Source organism: Meleagris gallopavo, chromosome 4 (genome assembly GCF_905368555.1).
Source record: "Meleagris gallopavo chromosome 4, MGAL_WU_HG_1.1, whole genome shotgun sequence".
Classification (NCBI taxonomy): domain Eukaryota; kingdom Metazoa; phylum Chordata; class Aves; order Galliformes; family Phasianidae; genus Meleagris; species Meleagris gallopavo.
The window spans coordinates 23,284,400-23,296,466 of NC_139407.1; the positions used below are offsets into that span (position 1 = coordinate 23,284,400).

General features: G+C 43.0%; 1 protein-coding gene across 1 annotated transcript; it reads right to left on the minus strand.

The window, feature by feature from the left end:
- Positions 1-5,062: 5,062 nt before the first annotated feature.
- HMGB2 (high mobility group box 2) lies at positions 5,063-7,235 on the minus strand. The gene is made up of 5 exons (XM_085222471.1): positions 7,072-7,235; positions 6,557-6,726; positions 6,313-6,458; positions 6,055-6,229; positions 5,063-5,608 (listed from the first exon to the last, which is right to left on the minus strand). The coding sequence occupies exons 2-5, from the start codon at positions 6,704-6,706 to the stop codon at positions 5,453-5,455; spliced, it is 627 nt and encodes a 208-aa protein (XP_085078597.1). The 5' UTR covers positions 6,707-6,726; positions 7,072-7,235; the 3' UTR covers positions 5,063-5,452.
- Between the last annotated feature and the right edge of the window lie 4,832 nt (positions 7,236-12,067).

Here is a 12,067-nt window from a genome sequence, read left to right on the forward strand (position 1 = left end):
TGAGCATGAGGATGATTTGTAAAGTAGAACAAAAGGTCCTGGTAAAAGAGGGGGGGGAAAAAAGCAATCAGTTCCACCTGTGAGTTTTTTGCAATGTTGCATTGCTCTGAACAATCAAGTGGACGAAGACTCTACAGCAAGGTAATGGCATAGCTTATGGTCTGATGGACTTTAATTGATGAAAAATGCAAATTCCTTCCATTAAACAGGTGCACTGCGAGGAAAGGATCAAGGGCTGGAAGAAATGAGAGATGATTTAAACACCAAGACAAAAAGGTATGCGTGCATGTTGGATCCCTTCTAATTCTTGTTAAGAATATATTTAGCTGAAAAGAAATGTGGTTGCTTGAGGGAGAAGCGTGCCGTGTGTGAGCTGGCGGGCAGGTAAAGCAGGACGAACGGCTCTGGGTACCGCTGGTCCCATGCATGCGAAGGCAGAACTGCCTCCAGTGCGGTGCCAACTCGTGACCAGGTGTGGAATTTGTGCCCTTTCTTGTGCAAGAATAATGTCTGCTGCACAATCAGTCTCATGAGAAGGCTGAAAGGAGTGAAGGCTGGGAGAAGCAGTTAAGCACCACCTGTATTAAAGAACCCCTAATGTCAGCACCCAAGATGCATGAGATGGCAACAGCAGCCCTCAGTGAGGGGTTTCTTTTGTCTGTTACAGAATATTATCTTTCATGTGATGTTTGGAGTCCTTGTTTCTGAAATAGTCAGGACCCTTTTTCTCTACTGCACAAAAGCAAAGAATATTCTGATTTGGGATAGGAACTGAACTTATCAAAAGAAATATAAAACTACATACAAGATCAGACAGAAAGTCCAGGCAGTTGCCTTGTTTCCCTCAGTAGGATTGGTGTGGTCAAGCAGCACAAGGCAGAGTGAAAGGACTAGGGGCAAGGATACTTCTCATCTTCTGGCAATTGACAGTTTGAGGACTTTGAGCTAGAAACTGTTTTCTATTCAGTATTCCAGAATCTGTATGGCCACGTTTTGAATCTAGGCAGACACTGGTCATCCGTCACATCTGATTACACAACAAATTTCCAGTTTCCTTAAGAGACACACTGGCATTGCAGTTTGTTCCCTTGCTGAGACAAATCAGTGAGATATGGAAGAATGATGGTCTTGCTAATGGTCTAGATTCCCAAAGGAGGAGTTGGTGCTAGGTCAGTGCTGAATTCAGCTAGCCAGCAGCTGGCTTCAAGATGGCAGTGCTGACAAGAATGTCATCACATTTTTCAAAAGACCTTTTGGAAGGATGTGGTCTTTTCTATTGAAAGCTACTTGACCGTAGAATTACAGCTTGTCCATTCAAACGTCATTCCTTCACTCTGCTGATGAGCCCACTTAGGGGTACAACTTCAGCAATAGATGTTTGGATTAAGAGACTTTGAGAATAGCCATAGAACTTGTAGATGAAGCATGAGATTTCCTGCTCAAAGATTTTTCTGATGGCAGACACTGCATTCAGTTCTGAAACAAGAACCTCTCCAGTAATGAGGCCAAAGTTAGTTATCTTAGGATATCTGGCTGGAGCAGGTTCACTCACTTATTGCTGGCCTGTGGCAGTTCTTGATTGCACTGATTAAGAGAAAATTGTGTAGACAGAAAAATCAACTTTTTTTCTTTTACTGGATAGTTTTCAGTCTCAGGCACATGTCACAATTTGAAGGGCTATGAGTCCCACAAAGGCTCTGTGTGTTGGAGAATGTAGCAATAACCTCTACATCTGTGCTCTGTTAGAGGATTCCAGACACTGAACTCAAAAGGAGTTGTGGAGAAGCAGACTGAGCTGTGAAGCAGCTCATATGAGCAGCAATTCCAGAAATGCAGAGGTAGTAGGCAAAGAATTTAGATTTTTCAAGATGTGGAAAGAAATACAAGTCAAAATGAGACAACAAAGATAAATGTTTGTTAAGGATGGCAAGGCAAGTGAAGGCACCACCACAGCAAATAAGCTGTCCCTAAGCTATAAGTAGTAGATAATATGCTAGTATTACATACAAGATTCTTCTGATACACCATTATGAAATAGATAAACAGAACATCAGCTGATCAAAGATAGAACTCCTATTTCATTTTTTTCTGATTTTCTCTCCATGCTCATTGATGATTTCTTTGTTGCTATTTGAGTTTTAAAGCCTGGATATATTGCATTTAGTTCCTGTGTCCATAGCTGTGTTGATTAAGGTCTTCCTTTTGAAAACGAAACAAAACAAAGAATATTTACTGTGCTTCAGACCATAGGATTCTCTTGGGAAAAGTAAGACCAACTTTCTAAGTAGGCTTTGTTCGTGAAGTTGGTGTAAGGAAAATGAAACCTTACATTTCTTCAGGAAGAAGATAACGTGTTCATAAACAGTTCTTTTTTTTTTTTCTTCCAAATTCTTTTATCTAATAATAAATGCCTGATGTGCTGTTTCATCCATTACATCTTCACAGAATTATTATAGCTCCAGCATCTCCTCCAGACTAGTATAATGTAGCTTATTGTCCATCCTCATTACCAGTGATATAAACATTAGACCATTTTCCCCTTTGCATGTGTTTGGGGAGCACATATTAACATATAATATATTTTGTATTGACAGCATATTTCACCTTCTGTTTAAATCCTGCTGCCTTTGCAGTTCTTCACACTGCCTTTATTGTTCTTCACAGTTAACTCTCATCTCTGTTGCAGCACTGTTCACCACTTTTCTACAAATCATTCACGTGTGTATATGAAAGTCTTCACTAGCCCTTTGCCTAGCCTCCAAAAACAGCCTATGGGTTTTCACAGGTGATTTTTCCTCCACTGGTGAAACTGACAACTAGGTCCTATTCTGTCTCCGTGTATAAACCAGTCACTTGTTAAGACCTTCAGTGATGGCTTCCTTTCTTTTATGAGGAGTCTGTTGGGAAATTCAGATGGAGTAGACATACCCGATCTCCCTAGCTTCGTTTTCAGTGCGTGATCCAGAAATTCTCATCTGGGCTATAAGAACTTCATAGCTTGCCAGATGGATATTCTGGTCTGAAGTGCCCTGTATCTCCAAGGAATACTTTCTAAAAATTAGCATCATATTTGTGACCTCCCGTTCCTCCAGTGCTAAGGCAGCTTTAAGTGAAAAAAACATACATAAAGTACAGCTAAAGGTTCAGCCATTTCATCCTTGAGTTTCTTTAGAACTCTGGGATGAATACCATCTGTCCTGTCATTTCATTTCAAAACCTTTTACAGTTGGATTTGAGACAGATGCTCCACCATGCCTCCTCCATTAAAAATTCCGTCATGAGAACTTTCTGAAACTCCTATACAAGATTTTTTTAAAAAGACTTCATTTTCCTGAAATCTTCTCTGAACACTGATTTTCTATCATAATCATCTTTCGTCCCAAAGGACTGTTTTGGTAGGCGTCTTAGTTCTTATGTTTATGGAAGTTATTAATCCGTGTATTTTTTCAACTTGTCCTGCTCGTATTTTTCCCTGCTGCATCTGGTTGTCAAAGTGAGAGTTTCTTCTGTTTTACAGGTTTGGAAATAACTTCCACTTTTTTTAACTATGCAAACTATTGTGGCCTTTTCTGAACTTTTTTTTTTTTCTTTGATCACTTGCTGGATCCTCCCAGCACTGCTTCTTTCAGTGTCCACAGATGGGCATTATCTGAAGCTCCTGAGCTTCAGTCAAAGGTAGTGATTCCATATGCTCTTTTCCATGCCTTTAATTTGTATTCAGCACCCTTCTTATCAAAAGGGCAATGTACTATTCAAAAAATTACTGATTATCTTCAGTCACTGCATCATTCCCACTGAGAATTCAGGGGAGGTGAAGGGGAGTTTCTACAGGAAAACCTGAACAGAAGGTGCAAAGAATAATACCAGCGTAGTCTCAGCTACATCCTGTGAAAGAGAATTGTATCGATATGGAAGAGTATTATATAGTATATATGGAAATAAGTACAAAGGTTCTCTAGAACTGCAAAAGCTGTACTAAAGAGCACACAGTGCAGCTTTGGGCTTTTGAGGCCTTCAGACCTTGATATCCTACTTCAGTATAAAGTATTTTGAGTTGCCTTTAGCTACCTTATTTCCATGCTTTCATGAATATTCAGTGTGCCATGTACCATGGTGATGCACTGAAACCATTTTTTATCTGACATCTATACAAGCAACTACTTTTCCCATTTTTCAGAACTTTTGCTGGACAGTAGATGTAAAAAAAAAAAGCTGAAACGTGCTCTTTATAGCACTTACTCTCTAGACATGAAGTAACTGTCAGCACTGGGCTTTCAAGTTGTACTAAAAGGATTTTTTTAACCTGTTATCTCAACAAATTAAATGGAGCATATTAGTTTAGCTATGGAACCTTCAGTTTTCCATGTGGAAATTCTGTTAAATGCCTAGAGATATTATTCATTATATATTCATGCCAAGTTTGAGTAAAAATCTGGGAAGACTATGAAACAGTGTAACTGGTGCTACTGTTAACTCCACAGCTAATGAAGTACCAGGAGCAGGTGTTCTTTAAAAATGCCTCTTCCTCTTTGCAGGAATCTTAACTCTCGCTATGTGAGAACATTCCAAAATTGTTCGTGCTATTTCACAAGCTGTGTCCTTTATGACAAGTCACTTATACTGGGGCCAAGGGGTGAAGGAAGGAAAGTGTGGAACATCAGGAAAGACATGCCTCTGAGCACATCTGTCCAACAGCCAGCCTTCCTGATACGGACAGCAGGACATTTCCTAAGACTTATTTCTCAGCTAACAAAAGGCAAACCTTTAAAGCCTCTATTTCAGTAGTTTCAATAGGGTGTTTTTGTTTTTGTTTTTTTTTGGGGGGGAGAGTGGATGGAAATTCGGGTATGGTCAATTTCAGCAATAAAACTGTAAGATTTTTAACTCTGAAGGTGATACAGGCAAATACCAGCACGGGAGAAGACATCAACTGTGACTAAAAGTAGCGTGTATGAGAGAGGATAACAAAGACAAAAGAAAAGATCCTCTAAATTCTAGAAGCTTAGAGGACTCCACTGGGAGAAGGCTCCCTCCCTCTCAAGCATAACAAATACAACAATAATCATGTACAACATTTTATTACAAAATCGTTAAAAAAAGTAATACAATGAATATACTACAAAATATAAGATCAGCTATTAAGCTACCTCCTTTATTTTACTTAGCTAAAAAAAAAAAAAAAAACACACACCTGGCTATCATTCACTGAATTTCAACAAAAAAACCATTAAATATGCAGAAACATTCCACAACTTTTTCTTTTAAAACTGAACTGTAGCAGCACTCAGCTACTACTTACTTTAGAAATAGAGGTCTCCCTACAAAGAACCACATTACCTATACACAATCTGTACAGATTTTTATACTGAAGCTAACAATGAGCTGCACTTGAGTTCACATTCTTAGCAAAATATTGGATTTTGAGCATAAATCTTTACAGCAGGGCATTCATTTACTCCTCATCCTCTTCTTCTTCTTCCTCTTCCTCATCTTCCTCTTCCTCCTCCTCCTCCTCTTCTGGTTCTGCTTTCTTCTTAGATCCTGCAGGCCTACCTGGGCCCTTTTTTCCTGCATCACTCTTGCTCTTGGCACGATACGCTGCAATATCCTGCAAGAAAGATGATGCTTAGTTGCTGGTGATGGAACTCTGACAACAGTTATGTACTAGCACAATAATTTAATGCTACAGTCTATGTGGAGAAGTGGGTTTTCAACCTTAGGACTTTCATGTTTTCACCTTTTGGTAGAACATGCATTAATCCATACAGTTCTATGAATTTTACAAACACAGTGCCTTGGAACCTGACTGCATGTTTTTCCAAGTAGGTGACCCATTTTTCTGGAAGGAAAGCACTTATAAAATCCTTTGATATATATAAAAAACCACATTCAGGCTCACAAGGGTTCCTTGCCACACCTTTCCATGCATGTAGAAGCCTGACAAAGTTCAATACATACAGTTGGAGTTGTGAACTATAAGCAGGATAGGGGCAAAACAGAAGTCACATTTACAGGGACTTCTACAATGCTAATGACTGTTACATTACAGGGTACCTTTTCATACTTCTCCTTTAGTTTTGCAGCCTTCTGTTCATAGGGCTGCTTGTCTTTGGCCGACTGTTCAGACCACATTTCACCCAACTTCTTTGCCGTGTCTCCGATAGACAAGCCAGGATGATCGTTTTTGATTTTTGGACGGTGTTCAGAACAGAAAAGGAAGAAAGCAGATCTGAAACAAGAAACGGCGTTTAAGCAAGTAAGAGGCTAGCAGAACGTACACTGTGGGATTTTTTTAATCCCAAAAACACTCACGGTGGTCTTTTAGGAGCGTTGGGGTCCTTCTTCTTTCCCTTCTTCTCTCCTTTGGGAGGAACGTAGTTCTTCATCTCCCTGTCATAGCGAGCTTTGTCTCCCTTGGCCATCTCCTCGAACTTGCCTTTCTCCTTGCTGGACATCGTCTGCAGACACACGCAATGAAGAGGCGCGGGGGGCGGGATCAGACGGAGCCACGCTGCCCCCCTCGGCCGCTTAGCAGCCGCCCTTCCACCGGGCTCACCTTCCACCGCTCCGAGCACTTCCGCGAGAACTCGGCGAAGTTGACTGACGAGTCCGGGTGCTTCTTCTTGTGCTCCTCGCGGCACGTCTGCACGAAGTACGCGTACGAGGACATCTTGCCCCGCGGCTTGTTGGGGTCGCCCTTGCCCATGGCGAGCTCGGCGGCGGGTCCTTGCGGAGGAGGGCGGGAGCGGCGCCGTGAGGGCGGCGCTACTACCGGGCGGGCCCCGCCGCGCTCCCGCCCCTCGCCCACCGCTCCGCCCGCCCCGGGCCGGCCCTGCCCTGCTCTGCCGCCGCCCGCCCGCTCCCCGCCAAGCCCTGCGCTCCCGCCCGCTCCCTGCCCTCCGTGCCGCCCCGCCGCCCTCCCCGCGGCCCTGCCCCTCCCGCCGGGACCCGCCGCCGGCTCCGCGCCGCCCGCCCCGCGCGCCGCCCGCTCGCTCGCTCCTCCGCCCGCCTCGGTTCCTCCCGACCGCGCTCCGCGAGAACCCGGTGGCAGCGGGTGCCGCGTGGCCTTGCCTGGCTGAGGGGGTTTAGTGTTGGCGACGTGGGCCCTGCTCCCAGCGCGGCTCCTGCGGACTGGTTTGCCGGCGGCGCACTTACAGCCTCTTGTTTTCCGCAGCCCCTACCCGCCACAGCAACTTGAGCCGCCGCGCCTCGGAGCCCGCCCACCACCTCCCATTGGCCGCCGCGCCGGTTCAAACTGCCTGCGGCCCCGCCCGGCCCGGCTCCGGCCGCCGCGGATTCGCTCGCCGCGCTGTGACGTCACGGCTGCAGCAGCTCCGCGGTTAGGTCGTGCGCAGGGAGTCGTTAGCTCTCATACTCGCTAGAACCGGTTGGGGTGAGGAGAGCGGGGGGGCGGGGCTAAGAGTGCCGGGCGGCGATTGGTGGAGAGGGACGGTTTAAAAAACCGCGGGGACGGCTGCCATTCGCCGCCGGGATCTGCGCGCGCTGTGATTGGGCGGAGCGGGATGCTGCAGCGTGGTTTAAATATACAAAGCCGGGTAGAGCGCAAAAGGAGGGGAGTTGAGGCCTGAGCGGCGCGTTGTTCCTCTCGGTATGGTGAAGCTCAGCCCTGCTGCCCGCCCGGGGTCCGCTCCTGGGCCCTGCTGCGCGGGCTGCGAAGGGGAGCGCGTGTGCTTCCTCCGTCCCCACGAGGAGGGCGGCAGGTAGAGGGCTCGAGAGGCTCCGCTGAGCGCTCGGTGGTCTGTAGGGGAAGCGCCGGGGGAACGCGGCCCCTCGTGTCCGGGAGACAAACCTCCGCTTCTGGAGTGAGGGCGGCTGTTCCGCTGCGGTTCGCGCCCCTGCTCTGCAATTTGGGTCCTGCTGATAGTGGTTTCCTTCTGCCCATCTCTCGCTCCCCGGTTAGCATCCCTCCGGATAAGTGTGCCTGTAATCACAGCGCTTGCCAAAGCTCCTGCTTCTTCCGAGCGTTGTTGCAGCGCTCCTGTAGGACAGACTGCACTTCTGCTTACTAAGGATGCTAGGTCTTCAGTGGCATTGACTTCTTTTAACAGCAAAAAAAAACAAAACAGCTTTTAAACTGGAACAGGAAGAGACCCTGAGCTATTCTGGGCAGAGGCCCGTTGTGGGCATGAGATTGGTGTGTCTGACCCCATGTCCAAACTCCTTTCCTTTCCGAGACCTGCTCAGCATTAGAAGCATTGAACAAGCAGCATTTATCAGGCCCGGTCCTTCAAGCTCATCTTTCTTCATTCTGACCAAGGTACATTTCCACAGAACGTTGCTAATGTGGGGACAAATGCTTCCTCTGGCCCTCTTTTGTATTAATCTGTATTTGTTTGCTCAAACTGCAGCCCTGAAAGGCAGTGTGAACTGGAAGAAGTTGCCCAGAACCCTCTTTAAAGGTGTGTGGTTGGGCGATGAACTGGCAGAGCTGTGCAGATGTGTGTGGTTCCCTTGGCAGATGTCAAAGCCTGTCAGAAGCTGCTTATCTGAGCTCTTATAGCACCTAACTTCTGTAGCTATACCTTTTAATAGCATGTAAGCTACAAATAAAGCTTCCACTTATCTTCTAAAATAAACATTTATGCAGGGAATGTCCTGTGTTCCAGTATTTTATTGCTGTAAACCAACCCATTACCTCTCCGTAGTGAAACGATGTTGTCAGTTCTGTAGCAGTGAACTCAGTGAAGGCCTTGAGCCACTTTGTGAGAAGTGCTTTATTTCTTTATGTGTGGCCTTTACAAATGGTTTTACTTCAAGTATTACTTGGAAAGCGTGACTTTGTTTAGTGAATTAAGCTGCCAGATGGTTACTCATTTACTTTGTGGTGAGCCACCTGCATATGACAGTTTCTTGCAGAGTGTTTTCTGGTTAATGAAGTCATTTTGTAGCAGATCCTAGAATACTAATATATACAGAATGAATCATCATACAACCATTAGTAAGTCTGATGGAGAAAAAAACAAAACACATTTTATTTGCCAGATTGAATTGTTTTTTCTGTTTTAAGTCTACTGTTAAGAAAACGGTTGTAGAAAAGCAGGTAGGGTGAGAAAGTGTAATTACTGGCATGGGAAAAATGAGACCTGCCTGTCTTTCAAATGATATAATCAAAAAGTTAAAAGAAACTGTTTCAAGTTTTGCTCTGCATTCTTCTTAAAACATCCTTTGCCTAGACTATCTTCTCTGAAAAAGAAAGCTTTTGTACAATTAAATATAAACATAGAAGGTTACATTATGCTATGTCATATAACATAGGGCAGCATGACAAACCAAACAGTTGTAGTCTTTAACATCTGTCCATCCTCCAACAAGGAAGGCAGTATTGAAAATTTTCCATGCTTGAATATGATACTGGAAGCTTTCTGCGGCAGTGCTGATGCTGAAAGCTCCACATAAGAGTACTGCTTTTCAAAAAGTTGTCAGTCCCAAAGCTGTCTTTCTCAAGAACCATCATACTTGGAAAAGCATTTCTCTGTGTGCTCAGTTCCACAATAAGCTGTCACTCTTTTTTCATTATACCATACTGTTCCTTCTCAGACAAAACCACAAATTCTGTCTCAAGAGATTCCGTCGCTGCTTCTTTTCTAAAGCAGTGATCTATGCAGTTTTGACTTTGGTCAGTCCATGTGGTTAATTTATGGATGACAGTTGTGGGTAAGCAGCACAAACTCCAGGACTTCAGGCTTACTTCTAGTTGAATAATTCAGCTCATGAAATGACTGTTAAGTTTTATAGTTCCCTGTTTTCAAGTCATTTTGTGTTTCTAATCTGCTCCACAATTGCAATTCTGAGTGCTATTGTTAACTTCACTTAATCTTCAGTAAACTGTTTGCAGAAAGATAAGCAATGCAGTGCCTAGAAAGATTGGGTAGAAAGAGAAAAAAAGAACAAGGGAGCAAGAGTAGGTTACAGCACTGAGAAATTGGTTTAAAGAAAAGTGTATGGTGGATAACAAAAATGAGCGAGTATAATAGTCAGAGTATAATATAATACTCCTAGCTTCTGAGACCACTGTCTTCAGCTTTTTTGAATATTGTTATTAGGGAATAAAGTGATGAAAACCTTTTCTTTGAAACTTAATTAATGTTTCAATCAACAGATCTGTTCTGCTTGGAACAGATGTGATTCAGATGACGGAACTGCAGACCCAATTGCATGACCAAAACTCAGACCAAGCTTTTATTCTGGCATAAGCTTACATATGATGGCAGTGTCAGTTTAAATTCATTCCTCTGTATGAAGCGGGCCTACTGTCTCTCCCCAGAGACTCTGCTGTTACCTAAATTCCTGTATGGAGTGCACCATAACATAGCATTAATAGCAGTGAAATTGGAAAGAAATCATTCTTGATTAATTGCAGTCTGCAGCTGAAATGGTTTCTCTTACAGATGTGAGAAGTCACTGTTTACTGGATGAATAATGAAAGTGAGTTATAACCACTCATGCTTTTAATATCCCCTAACTAACTTCACAAATAGCAATGCAAACTGTTGAATGGCAAAGCAAATTTAGCTTTAGATTATCAGAATTTTTTGTTGCAGGAAATTCAAAGTTTAAAATCCAAGACATTAAAAGCATTTAAATAGGTCGCTGCTTTAGAAGTCCGTTTCTACTGTGAGTTACGAGGTCTACAGACAACAACTATGTTTTTGGGCCTATTTCATACGAGTGTCTCTTGCGCTTGATGTAGGAGCTGTAGGACTAAAAGCAAAATATAGGACAACCTAAGCTGTTGCTTATCTAAACTCAAAGCAACACTCCATTTGCTTTAGTGTTCGAAATATAAGCAGTTATTTTCTTTGTACTTTGATAAAAACCTATGTAACTGCAGTAGGCCAAAAGTTCTCCAAGCTGATGTGTCTACCAATAAGGAATTATGTCTAGAGTAACATATTGGATATTAGAACTTTTCCCTTTTTTTTTTTTCCCCCCGTTGGTATTGCATGGACACGATATATATTTTATAAAAATGAAATATATTTACACTCTAAACATTACAATTTTATTACATGTGCTACGGTAAAGCCTGCATAACCAGTTAAGCAGCTTGTAGGCAAACAGTGGCCTTGGTAGTCCAGGCTGTTTTACTCTGAAAGTTCAGTAACTTGTTTTGACTTTGTTCTGTGTACCAAATACTTAAAACAAAGACAGCCTGCATTACACAGTACCAGGGACAGCTGCAGAGCAGAGTGAAACTGAAGTGGTCATATGATAGGAAATAAACACAACAAATCTCTCTTGGTACTGATGCAGATAATACTGGGAACACCAGCTGTTCCTGGTCACAATAATTGCTATATTTTAGCAAACTTTTTCAATCTTAAATCTGAATTTCATTTACTTATTTACATTCAAAGAAATACTCAACTCGTGTAATATTTTTCCCATTTGGATCTTAATACACTTCCTTATGTTTTTCTATATTGTTAATCTCTTTTTAGAAATATGAGAAAATAGCTTTCTTTTCCTTTCTTCATTCGTTAGTTTCACAGGCAGTATAAAGGGGCTTCAAACTGTGATGTTATAAATGTCAGCACTAAATTGGTTTAAATGGGTAAAAAAACGTTTTGTTCCTTCTGCCCCCACCTCTCCGCTTCCCAAAATTTTCATAAACATGGATTTCTTATCCGAAATGTAGACAAGACTTAAGTAAATGTAATTACTGCAACCAAATGTTGCATCATTTGGAGGACATTAGTTCCACGATATTTTTACCTCTACATAGGAAGACAAAGGGATGGATTGTGTCTTGCCCTGGAGGTGTGATATGCAGGAAAGGGATTTGAAGAGGCTCTCATCCAGTCCTGCTCCTGAGGAGTCAAAGCACCTGAGTGAAAGAAGCCACTAATGCTCATGCTGCCAAAAAGAAGCACGTGGCAACTGATGATGGTTTAGAAATGTTGAAACTTCTACAGAATGTTTTGTTTATACCTTTTCCACTCAGAAACACTATTTTCTTCTGAGCGCAAGAAACTTGAAAGCAAACTGAACTTGACAGCAAAAGTTGTTTTCTACTTAATTGCTGTTCTTAAATCTTTTAGGAAAG

Excerpts from the sequence above, each read along its gene's own strand:
- HMGB2 (XM_085222471.1), bottom strand. The coding sequence starts at position 6,706 with ATGGGCAAGGGCGACCCCAACAAGCCGCGGGGCAAGATGTCCTCGTAC. Across the intron at positions 6,230-6,312 it reads AACGCTCCTAAAAGACCACC|ATCTGCTTTCTTCCTTTTCT; the intron begins GTGAGTGTTTTT and ends TTCTTGTTTCAG. Across the intron at positions 5,609-6,054 it reads TAAAGGAGAAGTATGAAAAG|GATATTGCAGCGTATCGTGC; the intron begins GTACCCTGTAAT and ends TCTTTCTTGCAG.